The sequence below is a fragment of the Ipomoea triloba genome, chromosome 10 (genome assembly GCF_003576645.1).
Source record: "Ipomoea triloba cultivar NCNSP0323 chromosome 10, ASM357664v1".
Classification (NCBI taxonomy): Eukaryota; Viridiplantae; Streptophyta; class Magnoliopsida; order Solanales; family Convolvulaceae; genus Ipomoea; species Ipomoea triloba.
The window spans coordinates 17445831-17467280 of NC_044925.1; the positions used below are offsets into that span (position 1 = coordinate 17445831).

Here is a 21450-nt window from a genome sequence, read left to right on the forward strand (position 1 = left end):
GAATATCACATTCAATCCACAATTTATCTCATCATAGGTAACCAATAGATCAAGCACCCCGACCCCATGGTTCAATCAGACTCACAAACGCGAGGTGACCAGACCAAATAGGCAAGGGGGTACGCCCCAACACTAATTAGCCCCTCATCCCCCGCGAGATTGGCAGCAGGGCGTTAAAGCCCGTCGCCAGGACCTCGCGGGGCTGGGATCATTGAGTGGTAGGGCTCCTAGCCCCGCCACTCGCAACCTGCCACCTCGCAGGGCTAGACCCGCGGGCCCCTAGGGCCTGCGGGTAGCCATGCTCCCTCTCGCGGGCTATGCCCGAAGGTCCTTGTCGCTTGTGAGAATGATTTAATTGTTAATAGGTTAATAGGTTTAATTGTAACTTTTAAAAGTTTAAGGATCTAATTGACTTTTTGAGTAAAGTTTAGAGGTCTATTTGACTCTTTTCCTTATTATTTACATTATTAAAAACCTGATAAAAAAATGACAAAAACTCTCTCCACTCATGGCATTGTAGTCCTAGGGGTGAGCTGACCACGGTTTGGTTTCGATTTCGAACCTGCAATTTTCGATTCCAAAAAATGGTGAACCGAACTAGAACCTTCTAGGATGATTCTTGTTTCGGAATTGATTTTTTTCCTATTTTTAAAAAAGTCCAAATTCAATAATTAGTTTTTTTTTTGAATTTTTTTTTCATTCTATTTTTTTTAAATGGGTATATCAAATATTTAAACTTTAAAGTTAAACTAAGAAAACAAAAATAATTGTTATAGTTAAAGTTTAACTTTTTATTTAAAGTTTAAACTTTAATAAAGTAATAGTTATTTAACCTTTAATCCAATTATTGTTATTTAAACTTTCAAAAATTTTTAGTGGTTTGAACCGGAATATGGAACCAAAACTGTCCATGTAGTTTTGGTTTCAGTCGATTCCTACAGTATGTTAGTACATGGTTCGGTTCGGACCTCGATTTGAAATGAACTGTGGTCATTTCTAATTTTACTTTTGCCACACTTTTCAAGACTTAATCTTACAAGAATTTCAAGTCACCTCATACTAAAAAAATAATAATTAATAAATGGTGACATGACTTATGCCATCATAAGTCATTACAAAGTTGACACTGAACATTAAAGTCGTGTCTGCCGCGACTCTCGTTGTCATGCTGAGGACGCTGATAATGGTGTTGCGCTATTGTTGCGAAGCGGATAACACATGTTGCCATTGAATGTTGAAAATGTAATTTGATATTTGTTATCATTAATTATAAATCACCCTGATACCAGATGAGAACGGTATGAATTGTATTGAATGGGATTGTTCAAAGATACGGATTACATGGATATATATATATATATATATATATATATATATAATGAGAGAATTTCAAGAAGACTAGAATAGGAGAATCACAGGAAACTAGAGTCAGAATCAACTAGCCAAAGACCTTGTGATCAAGCGGCAGCCGGTGTACTCCCATGTGGAAGGGAGTGGGTTCGAGCCTCAGTGGAGGCATCTGTTGACAGATACTACATTGTAACCGAGTCGATAGAACTCAAAAAAGAGTCAGAATCAAATATATAGAGTCCTAATCAGTCTAATTTCCAAACATTTTATGAAGTATTTATCTTTGATTCTCAAGTCTGAAGTAAAAAAAAAAAAGTAAAAAAAAAAAAAAAAAAAAAAAAAACTTGTCCAAGTCTTATCTAAATCACAAAATGAAAAATGAACGAGGCACACCTCATATTTGACGTGGAAAAAGTTGTAATGCATGAATTGAATAGACACATCGTGAGTAATTGTAATTCCCATAATCCGTTCCTATCCTGATCAAAAAGTTCGTCATGACGAAAGGCGGTTTAAAATCAAGGCCGGAGCGAGGTACGGCGGAGAGAGGGAGGAGAATCTCTTTCGCGGTCATCATTCCATAATGGCGGAAGACGACGATGAAAGCTTCGGAGACTTCACTTTCGCATCTTTCCCTCCCAATATCCAAATTCATGCTCCACAATCCACCATTGAAGACGACGACGACGATGAATGGGGTGATTTTGTCGATTTCTCGCGAGGATCGGATCCCTCCAATGAACCCTCTCAAACCAAACCATTCCATCCGCTTGGCGTCTTCTCCAACAATGGATCTCAGCACCCGGTCCAATCAACTCCGTTGAGTGAACCGGCGACCGCCCAAACCGATTCGTCTAAGACTGCTCAGTGGGTGAAACCCCGAGGCGCTTTGCCGCTTTCGTTATTTGGAGAGGCTGAGGATGAGGAGGAGAAACCTGACGAGGAAGAGAAATCTACTCATATCGAAACTAAGAAATTGAGCAATGGATCGAATACTGATTCGAGTATTGGTTTAAACGATATAATTGCGAGTTTATACAATCAGAATCCGCAGTTTCAATCTGGAAAACCTTCTTTGCATGCTAGTGAGTATGGTAATCTGAGCTCCAATTTGGGCATCAGTGAGTTGGGTTTGAATTCAGGTTTATTGGACGTGAGGAATGATTTTGGGACAGTGCATAATTCTGATTGGAACTTAACTGGGTCAGGATCGAAACCCCAAGCAGTTGAATCAAGTTCTACGGAATGGAATACGGATTTGAATAACTTGCTTTCGGATCAAACTGGGCTTAGTTCAAATACGAGTGTTGATGTAACAAACTTAAATGAACGCAGTGAGGATTCATTGATTGGTTCGACGACAGGCGGTTTGAGTTCCGATATAACTGCATCACGTTTGAGTTTTAGTGGTTGGGGTTTTGATTTTGGTGAATTTGGATCCACCTCAAAAACTTCAAATTCTACTTTTAGTGGATTTAACTCAAATTCGGATGCTTTGGTTGTGAGTGAAAGTTATGGGGAGGACGGTGACAACGAAGATGATGATGATGATGATGATGGATGGGAGTTCAAGGATGCATTTACTGAAGCAAGTGATGGGGGTACACACAATAAGGTACAGACTTCCTTAAATATTCTGTTCTGTTCTGCATTTGTATTTGGAAGGCATAACATTAGAGAAGTATTTACATTACATGCTTCTATTTTCTTAATGGTTCTTCTGCAGTTTGGTTGTGCAAATTCCCTTCTCTTTACTAGTTTGATCTTCACATCAGTTATGCTAAGCACCATTAGAAAAAAAAAAAAAAACAAAAGAAATTCCAAAGCTTTATAATTGCTGTGATAGTAACAACCTAACAAGTTATATAACAGATTCATCTAACAATCTTTAGTTCCTTTTATTTTTATTTGTCATAACTTATTAATTTTCCTCTTTGGCTACATGTCAATTGATTATTTTTGTGTTGAACTTAACATATCTAATTCCAAATTCCAGTCCCTAAGCATTTCCTACATGTTAATTAATAATTAGTAACCTTTAATTTAACTTATGAATCTGTTTCCTGATTCTTAAACAACAGGTAAAAACTTAAAATCATAAACTTATAATGAAACTTACACAGCATTCAATAATATTTCAATTGTATGTGGCCTTGCCACTGCTTAAGTGACCCAAATCGTTGGCATTGCAAAGTGAGGTGGATCAGGATTGGGAGGGATGTGAGTGAAATATATGAAGCTTTTTTTAGGTTAATACTTAGCATATGCATATCTAAGTTTTTGAATCCTATATTAGTTGGGTCTGTAAGAGATATTAGGTTCAATCTGTCTATCCATTAGTATGTGCCCAAAAAAATAGTAAAAACAAAACACCTTTTAGCTTACTGGATCATTGTAAAATATAGTAGGTTGCAAATATCCTTTCAAGTTAAGGATATCAGCCTGAAGAAAGTAATTTCACAAATATACCTGGAATTAGAGCTAATTCTCCATTTAGATTTGTTGTTTGAAAACACAACTGATGGTAGGAGTGTAGGACAAATGTTGAAGGTGATTGGTTTTTTTTTTGTTTTTTTTTGTTTTTTTTTTTTGTTTTGATAATACACTTCTACCACCTATGTGATACTTAATTTGTATTCTAATTCGACTTCAATAGTGCACTTACAGTGCATTGTTTTGAAATAATGAGATTTTGTTTTATTGTTAAAATGTTGTCATAATGCTGTTCACTCAATATAGCTTCCTTTTTACTGAAGGCTGGCTCAGAAGCACAAGAAATTCATGAGACAAAGGCATTTGGCAATGGTTCGAACAGATTGCTTCATTTGTTTCCCATGTCAAATGGATCGGAAGAGGCTGATTCTCATGGACACTATACAGGTGATATGAAGGCATACTCAGTTGGGACTGATAATGGTTCAAATGGATATCTTAATTCTGACTTAAGGGAACATGATACTAGCAACATTATGGCATACTCATACGGGAATGTTTCAAATCATTCAATTGACATATTTTCTATGTCAAATGGAACTGACCTTGAGGTACTTGATACTGGTGATATGAAAGCATTCTCGTCTGCATTTTCTAATGGTTCAGTCATAACAAATGAATCAGTAAAGGCTAAACCTGAGGCACGTGATACTAATGAATTGAAGACCAATTTGTTAGGGTATTCTGAGAGTGATAATCACTCAATTGATTTATTTGCAATTGCAAATGGGATTTCTGGCATTATACATGAAAATGAGGTTGAAAATAATAAGCCAAGCACTTCTGCTCAAAACAGTTTTATTCAAGATTCGTACTGGACATCTGAAAAGAGTGTTAGTAATGGTATAGCTGATCTCATACCAGTCGTTGAAGGTGTTGAAACTGATGAAGACTTTGGAGAATTTACTGGTGCATTATCAGATAGTGGATCAAAGCAAGAGGTATATTTATTTTTAACAATTTATTATTTTCTGAAGTCCGTACTCCTTACTTATATGTTTCTCAAACTAACCTTTTTGTTGTAGGGAGAGTTGAAGGATACTGATCTTTCTCATGAACTTGAAGCTGCCAAGTCTGTTAACAAACATCAGGTGCTTAAATTATTCTTCTTGCAAATATAACTTGTGTGACTGGCTGACTGCAGTCTCTTTATTTAACATTTATAATTGTTATTATTCTTTTCAACTTTTCTGAATTAGCTTCTATGCTTTATCTGTGTTTTGTTGTTACTATTTCATAGGTAGATATAATTAATATTTAATATAGTTATGTATTTGGAATTTTCTTGTTCTTGTTCAGTTGAAAAATTACATTGGTATGTGCTCTACTGTTATTTATAATTTGGCTCCAATCACAATAGATCATGTGATTTCTTTGCTAATTTTGCCCTTGTGTACTAGTGCACTGCTTCTTTGGCTTACAGAGATTTTATGGTTTCATTTTTCAGTTTGTTGTTATAATCAGGATACTTGATCTAAATATATTTCCTCAAAAGTTATCTCTTGCAAACTAGAGAAATTTTCTTTAACTTTGCTTGATCTCCTCTGGTTTTCAGTTAAATTAAGTGCAAGAATCATTTGCTAAATATGTTTGAATGCACATTTTATTATTGTTATTATTATTTTTGGGGACATAATTCACATTTTATGGAGGTGCACTGTACTTTGAATAAAAAATAGAGAATTGGTGATTTTAGGGGTGGTTAAACTGGTGAAGAATTAATCAATGAACAGCATTATCCACCAAAATATTTTTGGATGTTTATTTTATTTTTGTGAATGTGTTTCCTTGCAAGACCTTATATGAGTCATAAACACCAAGTCTGATCTTTTATGTGTGCTCAAGAATATTCTGCAGCCATGTTTTATTATTTCTTTTCCTAATACATAACTGGCAATGGTTCAGGTGAATGTGATAGGGTTTAATCATAAAGGAGCGTTGCCCTTGTCTATCTTTGGCGATGAAGAACTGGAGACTGATGCCTCTTCTACCAGTGAGGATGGTTTTATCTGTCATCCAACTTCTTTTCCAAAAATTGATAAAAAACAGGAACCTGTCATTTCAATAAATGATCTTATATCAAGTTTATACAGCCAAGCAGAATATACCTCTTCTATCAGCTCCTTGCAAAACCTTTCTGATGTTGTAGAACCCCCTGATTCAGGAGCCAGGTCTAATTTAGTGAACGGTGAAGATGCATTTGGAGATGAATCATGGGAGTATAAAGGTGGCATGCCTCTAGGAACTGAGAACAAGACATCCATTTTTCATCATGGAGATTCACTTCCAAGCAGTTTGTCCATAAGAAAGCTAGATAATTATGTGGATTTCTATTCAGAACTAAAGAAGGAGTTGTCCCTTTATAGTAAATATCACCTTGGGAATCTTCAGGTTTGCATTGCTGCTAACTGATTTGGTGGTTAAGTTATCAATTACACATTGTGAGATGTATAGAAACCTCACCAACAAGGTTTCTATAGGTATCAAATTACATATATCTCCTATATTTTAGAGAGACAGTGTTATGTTAAGAGAAGATGCTAAAGCATTAGCTCTTGATGATGGAATCAAAGATTCTCTTTTTCCTCCCTTTTCAGTGTCCACCATAATTTATTGCATAATGGAACTTGTATGCTGCATAAATTTGAGCAAATCATCCAATGAAATTGGGAAACCGAATGCTACATTAGTTGAGGTTACATTTAAACCTACCTCCTAATGCCCTACGAAACAATTTCAGAAAAGTTCTAACTAGATCCTAAAAACATACAAGAGCATATAGTTGGCAGGATTTACGAGGCAGCATGTTTGTGGCAAAAGATTAAAAATCTTGGTAAATCAAAAGAAAATATTTAGTAGTCTTGGGAAACCAAAGGAAAATATTTAGTAGTCATACACGTCTTATTTATATAATAGTTATACAGACCCTATTTTCACTAGATGCCATTTTATTAGTAAAATCATGGAATTTAGTTGCTTGGCACTATCTTGAAAGGACTGTCAACTTTCTATCTTTTATAACCTGGAAAATGTAAATTACTCTCTATTGATAGACAATATTAGTCTTCTTGAGTAATTCTGCCCATTGAAAACTAAACGAAGGAACGAAGATTCGACATAGTGCAAAATTTCTTTTATTATCAAAAGGATAGTAGTGTTCAATTCTTGGAACTTTTCCCCAAGTAAGAAAAAGTTGCTGCTTAGTTTTCTCTACTAAGCTTTACTGCTTTAGTGATCTTATGGTTTTTGGCGTGTTACAGCTTTACCTGTTTATATATATCAGAATGAGATTTGTAATACGATTTATCTAATGAAAAGGCAAGAAAAGCATTAAGAAGGTTTTGCCAGCATTTGCTTTTATATTATTGGATACCATTTATGCTATATTTCCATCAATTATGAAAATGTCAACCCTCTCTTTTGTTTTTATTTCATATTATATTTCTTATAATTGTGTAGGAGGCTGGCAAGGAATTAGACCTTGAAGGTTATATATGTGAAGAAGATGATTTAGAGGGGCATCCATCCTGGGAGACTTGTTTTCATGAATTTATTGGGGTTCTTAGGAAACCAAAATTTCAAGTGCTGGAATCAGAATATAACTTATCACGGAGGCTATCTCAAGTATGCTTACTGGTTCTTATCTTTCACTAACTCAATGAATCAAAAGATGCAATAGCATGTGCATGTACTCTTCAAAAGAGTTATTTTAGTGTTTTGCCTGCTGCTAGTCTTCGCTTATTATCAATGTGGTGAATAATTTATTAATTTGTTAAATTTAATTTCAAGTCTCATATAAGAAATATATAATACTATTCACTATCTGCATGCATGGTTGAAAAAATCACTAGGCGCTCGGGGAGCGCCTAGGCGGAGATTAATCGGCGCCTAGGCACCCGCGTATTTTTTATTTTTTAAAAATTTATTAAAAAGTATTTTTAATTTTTTAAAGACTAATAATTATAAATTATATAATACTTTAATAGTTAATACTAAAATATTAAATATTAACCTAAAAATATCTAGAGTTTGTAGAATTTAGGGTTATTTTGCTCAAAACGATGGTATTTTGAGTGTAATAACCCATTAAAAAAAACAATAGTTAATCAGATCGGCCGGCTAGGCGGTCTAGTCGGTGCCTAGAAGGTCTAGTCGGCGCCTAAGCAATCAGTGCCTAAGCGGCCTAGGCGGTGCTTGAGCGACCTAGGCGAAGCTTAGGCGGCCTAGACGGTCGCCTAGCCGGCCAGCCGCCTGAGCACCACTTAAGGTGATACGCTAGGTGGTTGACCGGTGCCTAGCGCCTAGGCGGGATTTTTGCAACACTGTCTGCATGTTATGATTGTTTCTGTGAAGGATTAAAAGGAAAGCAGGGAATAAACTCATGCAATTGTTTGTTGCTTAATCATGTAGTCTAACAATTGACATAATTTGATTCTTGGCTTATGTTTTTCTGTTTCTTCCTGAAAAAACAGATGGAAAATGATTTTAATTCAGCAGTGGAGCTTATTAATCATGCTAGCATAATGCTGAGACTTTTGACATTTGCGTCAGCAAAGGAACAGCTAATTTATGTTTCTGTATGGTACAAGATGTTCTCTGTTTGTATTCAAGAGTTGAAGCATGGTACCTGGCTTTGGAAGCAGATATCAGATAACAATGCTCAGAGTTACGTGTTCTCCAATACTAGAGGTACTGCACCATCTTTGAATTCATTTTCATAATTTCATAATGCAGAAACTGACAAAAGAGCAATGGTAGTGATTAGTGACTACTAGGGCCTAGTGGCTTAATGGTGTAGTTCTCTTTGTAAAGAAATACCTAATTGCTGGTTAGTTCTTTATTTGATTCAGTGCCTTACTAGAATCACTACATTAATAACAGGAAGACAATACATTCTGGGTCTTGTTGAGATTTACAAGGTGGCTGTAGTGCTTGGAGCTTCGGTCAAGCTTTACCAACCATGGACCTGGTTAAATTCTGTTGATTTCACAGGCATCTATTTGCTTCTAGATGAATGCCATGCTCTTTGGTCTAGATTGGGACTTGAGCAAGCTATCTTGAATACATCAGATCCAGCATCTACTGGCACCATCAGATTGAGTCTGGACAATATCAAGTCTATTCATGATCTTGATGCATTTGCCCTTCAAAACCATATTTTCAGTCAGAAAGAAGTTATTTGTCGATTGTCACTCCTAACTTCAGAAGCGGTAAATGGTAAGCAAATTCAGACTTTACAATTTTCCATTCTGGAAAGTTCTGTCTTGTTCACGGCATTTGGCCAGTTAGTCCTTTCATTGTAAGATGTATAATGCATTAGCAGCAATAGTGATTGTGGCTGGTAATGATTAAGATAGACAGCATGAATATGGGGTACAGAAGGTGTGTCAATTAGCTGCATTGATATAGGTAAATAGGAGAACACATATTACCAAATCTCTTGCATTAAAAATAGACTATTATCACCATTTTAGTGTCTATTTTCTTGGGCCTCTTGAAATAATATAGGGATAATGGTCAAATAGGCCATTCAACTTTTATGAAAAATGCAATTAAGCCATCGAACTCTAAAAAGCTCCAAATAAGCCATTGAACTTGAAAAAAAAATGATGCAATTAACCATTTTCATCCCCTATAGCAGGTTAACAACAGGTATGAAGTGGGGACTGTTTCGTTTCTGTCTCTAACTCTATGAATTTGTTAACTTCCAACATTAGGTATGAAGCTTGTTATCTGGAATGGAGAGCATTACTTTGTCACACTCGCAAATCTCTGGGCAAATCTTATAAGCAATGATCCTCCAGAGTTACCACATTTAAGTTTTGGATGGTGAAAAAAGCTGTTCGATAATTTTCTTGTCTTTATACTGGAAACAAGTTCCGGTACAGTAGTGTTCCAAACAGTGGATTGCTTCAAGGAAGATAAGTGAAGACTGATGTAAATACGGTCCAAGACTGCACACCTAGCCCGGATACAAGAAGCAGTTGCGGGCATGCAGCAGTATGGCTTTGCTGTTTGAAATCCACTGATCAAGCCCTTGATTTGGTGGACGGAGCATTTAATATCAGTGAGAGATAAATAGGTATATATATTATGTTATATTTGTCATTCTTTTTCCCCATAATATGTAAATTAGTAATTTTGATGTTTAGGTGGGATCAGATATTCACCCCCATGTAACTAGAAAATAGCATTATTTGGAAAATGATTACAAAGAGCATGCATTCTTTCAATGTTGTCATGCGTAAGTTTTGATTTGATTTGGTTCTGTTATTTTTAATGGAGTTGGGAAAGGCTTCTTTCACTAAACTAGAGGATTAGGTGACCCTATTTCTCCAAGTCTGTTCATCATTGTTGCCTAGTAATCTACCATATTCACATTGTAAGGTGGCAACAATACATTTTTTTTTGGGTACGTTGAAAATTCAGTATTTTGTGTGTGTGTGTGTGTATTACAGGTTCAATTTTAATATATTATCTAAAAATAAATCTATGGTACATTAAAAATGAATATTTATTAGTGGTTCGTCTTGCAATGTAAATTACTGTTAGGGCTAATCTTAGCCTATTTATCGATCATAATGATTTGGTTAAGATTTCTATGTGGAAGCTTATTGGTTAAGATTGCTACATGGAAGCTCATGGCAATTGATTTTCTTTTAAATCAGCAAGGCAACAATAGAGCCAATATTCCTTTTCTTAAAAATTGCTGTAGTTGCATGCTTGCATCCCTCTCAAAGTTTCTTTAATTTCCTTGCTTGGAGAGTGTTCAATAACAAGTTGCCATTTTTGGATACAACAATCACAAAAAGAATAAATATGACAAATGATGAAACACTAATAATAAACGAGGCCCCATCCATTTCGTATATACTAAAATGAATTAGCCTTTATTGGCTTACACTTATGGATCAACGTTTATTTCAGGTCACTTCATTAACTAAATGACCTACTCTCTTGAAAATGACAAATTTTACTATAGACTATGGTCCACGTAGCACCATGGACCTGAGTTAAATGACGTCGTTATGTCGTTTTAAACAAAAAATCATAATTGTTGTTGCTCTCTCACTGTTATCGCCTTTCAGCATGCACTATCCAACTTACGTATTTTCTCACATTCTTTGGTTGTTTGCTTAGGTCTGGTCTCTCCGTTTTTTATAATCCAATTCGTAGCTTTCGGTCATTTAATTTGCAGCTTTTGATTCTTCAATTTGGTTGATTATGGATCACATTATATTGATACGAACAATCGAATGTCTGCCATTGAAGAGCATGATGCTCTTACAGGTTTGTATATAATTTAGATACGATTCGAATTTCGTTGTATAGATTGTATTCCGAGTTATAGTGTGTATTTTTTGTATTTGCAGGTGATATGAATGTTTTAATTGAAGTTGAATCGACTTCTTCAATTGATCATAGCTATGCAATTTTAGGTTGATGCTTCGTGTATTTTTCTAGTTTTAGCTTTTGGTCGTTAAATTACAAAATATTACAGTACATTTATTGTTTGTATAGTAGTGTTTGATTATTATATGCACAATGTTTAATATTTGCATGGATGATGTACATTATTTATATGTATAAGGTTCATTATTTTTGAACATGTGTTGAACATATAAGGTTCATTTTTTATATGCATAAGTAATACTATTCACATGCATAATATATGTGTAAGGTTCATTATTTTGAACATGTGTTGAATAACCTATTTTAGTGTTTTAAAAATGAAACATTAGTATTATGAAACTGAATTTACAGTGTTAGTTAATTTACCTATTTGAGATCAATCATTATAATATAGTTGCATTGCAATATAATTGTGAAGATGACCATGCAATATATATTTTGAAAATAAACTTGTAATATTGTAAAAAATGAACATGTTGTATTTGCTTAATGAACTTATTTAATGTCCATCATTATAATAATGTATTTGCATTAGTATTAGAAAAATGAACCTAGCTACAATATTTTGAAAATGAACCTGTAGTATATTACAAACGAATACGTAATATTGTAACTTGATGTAATTGTATGTTAAACTTTAAAATACACTAAAATAAAAATACTAATATATGTGTTATTTAAAAGATATTAATTAAAACTTTTAATGTCAAAACTGTAAAAGAAAAAATAAATTTAAGTGAAAAAAAGAATTTAACTTATTCGCCCTGCAATATAATCAATGGTTATTGGTATAACAATCCCATGTTAAGATCATAGTTGCTAGCTAGCCTAAATAAAATGGATTGGAGTTCATATTCAATCAGCATTATATTATTATCCATTTTATGTCAGGACTGTCGTATACTCGTATCAAATCCCTTACAAAATATTATCCACTTTGCAAGAAATAATATTAAACACGGATTAGATAGATCAGAATTTTAACTCATTTATGTGCGTCAGCAAAGTGACGAATGACAAACAATTTAAGCCATACGCTTATTCCTTCTAGAATAAGGTTCAAATTGGCCACTGAACGAAACGTAAAAGTGTAATTAGGTCATTAAATTAAAAAAAAAAAAGTGTAATTAGACCACTAAACGCTCCAAATGCATGCAATTTCACCTGATAGCAGGTTGCCAACAGAAGTACGTATGATTGAGTGGATCCTAGAATTTATTATTGGTGGACATACTCAGGGTGCGTTTGGAATGCCATTAAATTGCTCTTATCATTAAAAAACAAAAATTGCTTAAATAAATTATGATTAAAGTTATTCATCTCTATAATGATGAACATTTTAATTAAAATTTGATAATTAGATGAAAATAATGTGATTAAAATTGTCTCTAATTATTGTAATCCCACCTTCCAAACAGTATCAAAGTTTTCACTGATGCCAATGACCTTGTAATCTAGTGACACGAAGTAACTCTCTGAAATGGGAGGTCATAGGTTCGAGACTCAGAGACGGTAATGACTCTTTGTGCTTTGAGTCAGTTGTACTAAAAAAAAAAAAAAAATTTCCCAATCATGTGATCGTATTCGCATCCCTTATGTGGTTATCGATATTATTAGGTACGGAAGTGACATCTAAACTAATGCACATTAAATATATAATCATTTATCAATATATACAACCAGATACAAGGTAACTTAGGGGATTACATCGAAAAATATATATATTTTACTCTCTTTTAATCAAGGAGAAACCCTTAAATCCGCCAAAATGAACAATGGATCCAACATTGATGTTGAGGAAAAATATAAATTATAGACTAATATGTAAGTAAAATACAAGTGGGAATAGAAAAATGACAGTAAGAAAAGTGATTAATAAATATTTTTGGATGCGCATAAAATATTATTTTAAAGTGATCTATCATTTACTATATAAATTTCTAGAAAAATATATTCAAGTTGGCAAGACTAAGGGTGTGTTTGGTTCGCACATGAGAATCAGAACCGAAATGAGAATCAAATACTTGGTTATTGTATGAGTTTTGGTGAGAGTATTTTACATGTTTGGTAGTAGGCCGGGTGCAATTGGAATGATTACAAATATTAATGTTTAGTTATGTACGATCCTACAATGAGAATAAAGGTTTTAAAAATAAAAAAATTAAAAATCAAGGTAATTGATCCTAATATAATGATATCCAAAGCACTAATATGAATAAAAAAAAAGCAAAACAAAAATCTAAAAACACTAATCCAAACTTAAAAATCATATTACCAACAATATGGAATGATACCTTTTTTTATTAATTATGGAATTCGTTTTTAATTGAAGGGGTAATTAAAATCTCGCAATTGTATTTTTAAAAAAGTTCTCAACAAAACACTAATTATGATTTTGATTCCCATTTCTAGTGTATAAACTCATGAACCAAACACACCTGAACACTCTAAGTAGAGCTTTTAATTCCGATCTTTTCATAATTATGATCGCCGTGAACTATAAATCGGGGAGGAAAGTAGTGCGACTTTAATTTTGGCTACATCTACCCATGAATATTAACGCTACATTCACACTTAAAATTTAGCTTCTATCACTATTTTATATGATCGATATATGTTGTAATTGTATGCCCGTTGGCCATAAGCTCCTAACCGGTGAATCAATAAACATTGCAGGCATGAAGATCTTGTAAAGAGAAAAGAGAGAATAAGAAAATGAGACAATAGTGTAGGGGATAATCCAACTTCATTAACCATTCATCATCCAACATTTCAATAGAGGATACAATGCATATATATAAAATACTAGTAATAATTAATAACAATATTAATGATGACCGCTACACTGGTTACCAACTTTACAATATCACTAATATGGCCACACATAATGTATTATTTATAACATTCACCCTTGGACATTATTTTACAATAATCTTGCCTCATTAAAAATTTGCTAGGAAAATTCAGTGAGAAAAACCTAGACAAGAAAAGAGTACAAGGTATATGGATAGTATATTTGAATACATTCATGCCTTGTTAAAAACTTTGCTAGGAAAACCCGATGGAAAAAACCTAGAATAGAAAAGAGTACATGATATTTATAAACTCATATAGTATGCTGGCTGCCTCATTAAAAACCTTAACTTAAGAAAACCCTTAGGAAAAACTTAGTTAAGGGTAAAAAAAGTACAACCATAAGCTTTTAAGACATAATCTTCAGGATTTCGAGGTTCGTTTATTTAAGTATGTATTTGCAACTTCCCCCATTGACATTACTATATCATACTCATGCCTCGTTAAAAACTACACTAGAAAAACCCAGTAACGAAAAATCTAGTAAGGAAAAGAGTACATGGTATGCATGTATTCATTTGTTGCAAAAGATTACAACTGCTAGTCTTTTTTAAGACCCAATCTTCAGGATTGATTCAACTAAATGTACTCGTCATCTCCCCCTTGAAGATAAGAATCTTCAAGTTCTACATGGCTTAATTTAAGACAATTGTTTCAAAAGGAGTGTAGAGAAAATATATGGTACAATCTTCATGATTGTCATTAGAAGTTAACATTTTATACAATAATCTCGTGACTCTTCTGGAGCTTTCATGGGTTGAATATTTATATAACCTGTCTAGTATTCCTTAAACATATCCACTTATAACTTGTATAAAAAGCACTTTATTATCCTCACAAAGGGCAGTGGAGGTAGAATAAATATAACTACTTTGGAATTTGGTATCATGGTGATCAAAAGGAGTCAATACCAAGTGGTCTAAAATAAACACATATTGGTTTATCGCATAAATTTATAAATCGAAGATACTGGAGGATATTTTGAATACTTAATTGTAGGAGGAGCACAAAGAATTACTAATTTCATTGTAAGACAATGTCAGTCCTAATGCGGTCATGGAACTTCTGGTTCTTACAGTAGTACTCCAATAGCAATGAAGTACTGGACTTTCAGTCCCAAAAATGTCTTCATTATCTTCTTTGAGTCTAAATGGTCCTTTTATCTGCTTCAATAGATCATTGGACAACCGTTAGTATGATAAGTCAATGATACTTATCCATATTAAATGCGTTAAAAGACATTTTTCCAACAATATACTAATTGGTGTATTTAATTCCTTTCAAGGATATTCGATCTACAAGTCGAGATAATACTTGGTTTTTCAAGTCCTTTATTTCTGAAATTTGTCTTTAGAACATGAGCTAATATCATTAAGCTTTTTATAACACCAACATAGGATGAGATAATACATAAATAATTTCATTAGTAGCCCCTTAATAAGTACCTAATGGTACTTCATGAGGAAATCACTCAGTTAATCGTTTTACTATTTCAAGTCAAGTAAAGCCTTTGTAATTCAACAACAAACATGTTGTGAAATTCATTTTGAGAATTATAAACGCATTAAGGATTTTTAAATAAACACATTAGTGTCTAATGACCCATAATTTTAAGGTCATGACTTTAATAAGTTACGTTGCATATAAAAAATTGTGATTATTCTGCCAATTATGTAGTGGAACTTTTAATGATATTTCATCATGGGAGAGTATATATAATCCTAGGTCTCTGCATGAACCCTTGGGCTACAGATTTGCTTTGTATCACACCACCTTATCAGTATTGTTTTTCCTTCATACAAACACCATTTGTAACATATAGTTTTAACACTTCAATGGTGTACAAAAGGAATATATTAGCTTAATTGCTCTCTTTTTACACGTTAATCAATCTAGGCACTTCTGGCACCTAGCTCTGGATCCAGATTGTCATATAATATGAGCAATTTGAAGGCAATTGTGTTGTCGACAACTTATAACATTTTTCAAGAATTTCTCTCATAAAAGTAATTTTCGAAGTTAACTAGATTATAGTCATTTTCCAACGATATTTATATCTGATTTTTCCGCAACCCATCCATTATTATTATTATTTGGAGCACCTATAATTTTACTAGGTTTTTCTCGTCGTCTAAACGATTAGATTTAACTTTTAAGATTTTCAAGAGTGACAAAATTCTTTACTAGATCTAATTATTGTGAATTTTTATTTTTCTATACCAATGAATCTCCCGCACTTCTGGTGTCAAGGAGTATTGATAGATATATATGGTCCAATTTTGGAGAATGTGCATGAGACCTAGTTACTATTTTTATGAAATAGATCTATTTGGCAGATATGTTTGATATCTTTCTAAACTTCCAGTTCAGTCTAATTGGTACGTGGATTTAATTTTTGAAGATCATTTCTGTAACACCCCTGATTCTAGATTGAGATAAAGGAAATAAAGATAAGAAAATAGCTGGAAATATCTCAATCACTTAGAAAAGATACCGGAACCGAAACCAACAAAGCTAGGGTGTTTTGCCACATCTAAGCCCAAACATAGCCTAGATGCTAAAGCAATCTACAATTCCATAAATCCTCAAATCATCTAACCCAACATTCAATTATTACAATCGTAGGGTATCAAACTAAGGCGCACATGCCACAAGTCTAAAGCAAAGGAAATAAATCTAATACTCGAAAGAGGGCAGGGCTATAAGAACTAACGCGCTCACGAGCTGGTCCTACTCCATACCTGAAAACATTTTAGAATAATTAGCAAAGAACGCTAAGTAAAACCTCATTCTCACTCGTAAAGATACAATAGTATAGATTGATAGTGAAAATAGGTTTTACGCAACACTTATAGATATATATCAACGAAACAATTATTTATCATATATCAAGAGACTCAACTCGATAAGCTGAATAAGACATAAACCAAAGACTCCTAACGGAACTCAATATCAAAGGAACAACTCCAAATACCATAAGACAAGAGACTCAATAACCAAATACACAAGACAAGAACACAATCCCAACAATATAAGGAATAAGCGTAACAATCAAACAAACATATCTCAATACTCATACATACGAAAATACATATAAACAACATCTGTTGAACGAATATAAAAATCTCCCTTTCATTTTCCTTATGCATTTATCTTTGATTCATATATAGATCAGACACAAATGTATAAACGATAAAAGGTATATATACATAAAATTTCCTTAAAACTTGAAATTTTGTTTAAAGTTAATGCAACACTATTCCCTCCCTGTCTTTAACTTACTCAGGACCAACAATGCGTTCACAAAACCCTATATACAAATAGATGTCATCCGAAGACTATATTTACTCCTCGTGTAACAATTAAAAGATCTTGTAACTATTTTTTTACAAAATGTATTCTATCTCTTACTCTTTTTATTTTATTCAATATTGTTACGAATCAATATGACAAAAACAAAAGTCATATATATATATATATATATATATATATAAAACTAACGTAATAGTGGTGCAAAGTCAACTTGCAGTTGGAGTGCATATATCAGCGATGCTGAGTAAAACAAAGATCAAATATTAAATATTCGTAATATGGCGGTGCTGAAGAGCTGTATCTATAGAAATATTTAAATTAGGCTGAATAGTTTTGCACTACTATATATCCTCGCTGCCATACCCATGCGCAAATAACTCTATCTGCCCCAGCTTCACTGCTTCAGCATAGCTTTCAAGAATACCTCTCAGTCTCAGCTCCCACCATCCTACCAGGTAATTAATTTAAACACCAAAACTCCGCCGACTATATTCCCTTCTATTCTTTCTTTTATTCCTAACATCGATTATTGAGTATAGTTCCATGAAAAGTTAACAATCCGTGCTAGAAATTACTGTTAAAAATTTTTATGAGGTAGAACTTAATTTGTTGAAATTTTTATTATATTATTAGATTTAGTTGTTAAGTTTATAAATATTGTACTTTATAAAAATAATAGTATGCCAAAGACCTTGTGGTCTAGTGACACCCGGTGTCCCGGTTTACACTTCCACATGGATGATCGGAGTGAGTTTGAGCTTCAGTGGAGGCAAATTTTAGTCATTTTGTGGCTTCTTACCTTTCAATTCCCTGTACTCCTACATCACGTTTGGTTCACGGAATGAATTTTGAGGTAATAGGAATAGAATGGAATTGTATTCTATTTAGGAATTATATTACAGTGTTTGGTTCGTTTAAGAAATAGAAATGAAATATGTTTTAAAAGACATAAATACCCTAATAAAATACCCTTATAAAATATGTAGTAGTAGTAGTAGTAGTAGTAATAATAATAATAATAATAATAATAATAATAATAATAATTGTTGGTTTTATGACTTCTGGGTAGTCAAAGGCAGGCCAACACTACCTGTTCGAATAGCGAGAATATAGGAAATATGTAGGAAAATATAGCGAGAGAATATATGTATTGTATTGTTTAGAATTGCTTGTCCCTCTCTCCATGTGTGGAGGGTCTATTTATACATATTTTGGGCCCAGAGCCCTACAAGGAATAGGAGTCCTGGGTCGCCCCATATTGGGAGTCCCTGTTACATTCTAACTAATAGGCTCTAATCTTGCTAATATCACAAGTGTTAAGTTTAATCCTTATCGAACTCTTCTGTCGCTTTGAGTTGATGGTCCTTCTTGGGCTTTCTTGATCCAATTGCTTTCTTGGGCCGGTCAATGTAGTCCAGGCCTAGTGTATTATCCATCAATAATAATAATATTCATATTCATATTCATATTCATATTACATAGAGTTTATATCCCCATCGTATAGCCTATGGGCTTGTTTGACAATAAGCGGTTAGCGATTATCAGAAAGCGGATTGTATTAGCGGGTTTGACCAGCAAATTGTATTAACGTTGTGTAAAAAAATGTTTGGTCAAATTAACTGTTTAGGTTAACGGTTAACATGTAACATGACATATAAGGACATTCATGTCATTAATAATAATAATAATAATAATAATATATTATTATTATTATTATTAGGCAATAATAAAATAAAATTTATAATAATATTAATAACAATAATAAGAAAAAAAGGAATAATAATAATAATAATAATAATAATAATAAAAATAATAATAATAATAATACAAAAACAAAATTAGATATAAAATATTTTTTAAAAAACATAAATGAGATTTTTGATCCCACATCGGTAACTCAGGAAGAGGAGCTCAGCATTGCTTCTCTTTTGAAATTAACAATAGGGTGAGGAAGTCATAAAGAGCCAAAAGCTCCTTCATTTAAGGAGCCTTAATTGCTCTTAGTTACAAGTTTTTTTTTATAAATAATATAAGAGGGGGTAAAATTAGAAATAACAACATTAGGCTATTCCTGAGAGCTCATGAATAGCCTAATACCTAGGGGGCCTAGGAATCTCTATTCCCCTTGCAAGGGGAATAGGTCATTCCCAGGAATGATGTTCCTAGGAATCTCTATTCCCCTTGCAAAGGGAATAGGTCATTCCCAGGAATGATGTTCTTGGGAATAGGAGGCTTTACCAAACAGTGGAATAGGCCTATTACTGGAAATGCTATTCCATTTCAGGTCTATTCCAAACGCTCCCTCCTCCCAACCAAACGCCCTGTGATACTTTGTTTTCTCATTTCTCAAAGGCATCTTGCATCGGCACCTCATATGTCTGTCATGCTGTTGGGTTCCCGTCTCATATAACTCGTATCCCCACCGGCACCCTGAAATTTGTTGTGTAATTAGGTATTATATATACTATATATTATTTTAAAAAGTTGTTGCTAAGAAAATTTGAACCCTTGACCATTTTAATTTCTTAAAGTATCACCATTGAAACCAACTATGTTAAGAACATATGTTGAACATTTTTAAATAATTATATATTTATTTTGATTACACACACACACACACACACACATATATATATATATAATTTACATTACATTTATTACAAGTATTAATTAATACAATTAATTGTATCTTTGTATAAATATTAATATAAAATTTATTTATTATATAAATTATATGAAGTTATAAACTATATATTTTATATAAACTTTATAAATTAATAATATTATAATTACAAAATAAAAATTTTACATGTAAACTAGCTATATTAGTATTAAATATAAACTAAATAAATTTTATACATATGTGTGTGTGTGTGTAAACGGACATGGTATTTGTTTAAAAAGGTTTATGTGTTTAGTTGTGTGTATGTGTGTGCGCGCACGTGCATGTGTAAACATACATGGTATTTATTCAAAAAGGTTTTTGTGCTCAGATGACATGCAGTAGTGACTGAGCCTCAATGGAGGCGATATTGACTCTTTGTACAGATGACAAATTTAATAATATCTTTTTTTGAAATGACAAATTTAATAATATAAAATAATAAAAATAAACTGGCTGATGGGCTGGCCCGTTTAGCTCGTCAGCCCGTCCAACATGGGTTAGATTGGAAAAATCCCAACCGTGTAAAAATGAGTCGGATTGGGCTAGGCTATTTCTAGATGAACCCGAGACGGTTTTGCCCATCAGCCCATCCAACATGGGTTAGATTGGAAAAATCCCAACCGTGTAAAAATGAGTCGGACTGGGCTAGGCTATTTCTAGATGAACCCGAGACGGGCCTGCCTAGGGGTGGGAATAGGCCAGGCCCCTTTGTAGGGGCCTATGTCCGGGCCTAATTAAGGCCTAGTTAGGCCTAGCTCCTTTAGTAAAAAGGCCAGGCTTGAGTCAATTCCAAAGCCTATTAAACTAAGCAGGCCAGACCTATATATACCAGGCTCGGCCTACAGGCCTGGCCTATATATATATATATATATATATATATATATAATTTTATACCTAATATATTTTTATATTTACAATATAACTCCAAGTATATATAATTACCAAACTAACCCTCCACCTCTAAAATTTCATTCTAAATTATGATTCAACTATAAACATTGATGCTAATTATGCTATAAGTGTTTTTATTGTTTAATTTTTTATTGTCATAATATTTAAGAAAATGTCGCAACTTAATTATGTGAGTTGGTTGTTAATTATTTATGATATTATATAGAATAACAAATAATAATACAATTGAATTTATTTCTAAACAAATTAACGAGCATGCTAAAGTTGTGACTTATTTTATTTTATTTTATATTTGAATGCTATTATGTTTGCATTGTGGTGATATACTTATGCAATTATGTATTAGTTTTGTATTAGGTATCTTTCTTAAATTATTTATAAATACTTATTAAAGTTTTTAAAAATCTTAACATGTATGCTTTAAATAGGCTCAAGTAGTACTTACTTTTGAA

The 21450-nt window shown here is 33.1% G+C and overlaps 2 protein-coding genes across 2 annotated transcripts in view; both read left to right on the plus strand.

Moving 5' to 3' along the window:
• Nucleotides 1-1832: 1832 nt before the first annotated feature.
• LOC116032948 lies at nucleotides 1833-10101 on the plus strand. The gene is made up of 8 exons (XM_031275697.1): nucleotides 1833-2965; nucleotides 4107-4784; nucleotides 4869-4934; nucleotides 5749-6234; nucleotides 7303-7467; nucleotides 8316-8532; nucleotides 8725-9060; nucleotides 9561-10101. Exons 1-8 carry the CDS (start codon nucleotides 1934-1936, stop codon nucleotides 9674-9676), a joined length of 3096 nt encoding a protein of 1031 aa, XP_031131557.1. The 5' UTR covers nucleotides 1833-1933; the 3' UTR covers nucleotides 9677-10101.
• Nucleotides 10102-17743: 7642 nt separating this feature from the next.
• The window catches only part of LOC116033598, a 28607-nt gene continuing 24900 nt past the window's right edge, over nucleotides 17744-21450 (plus strand). Inside the window, exon 1 of the mRNA XM_031276350.1 lies at nucleotides 17744-17876. The gene's annotated coding sequence lies outside the window, so the exon portion shown is untranslated. The remainder of the gene's footprint in view (nucleotides 17877-21450) is intronic.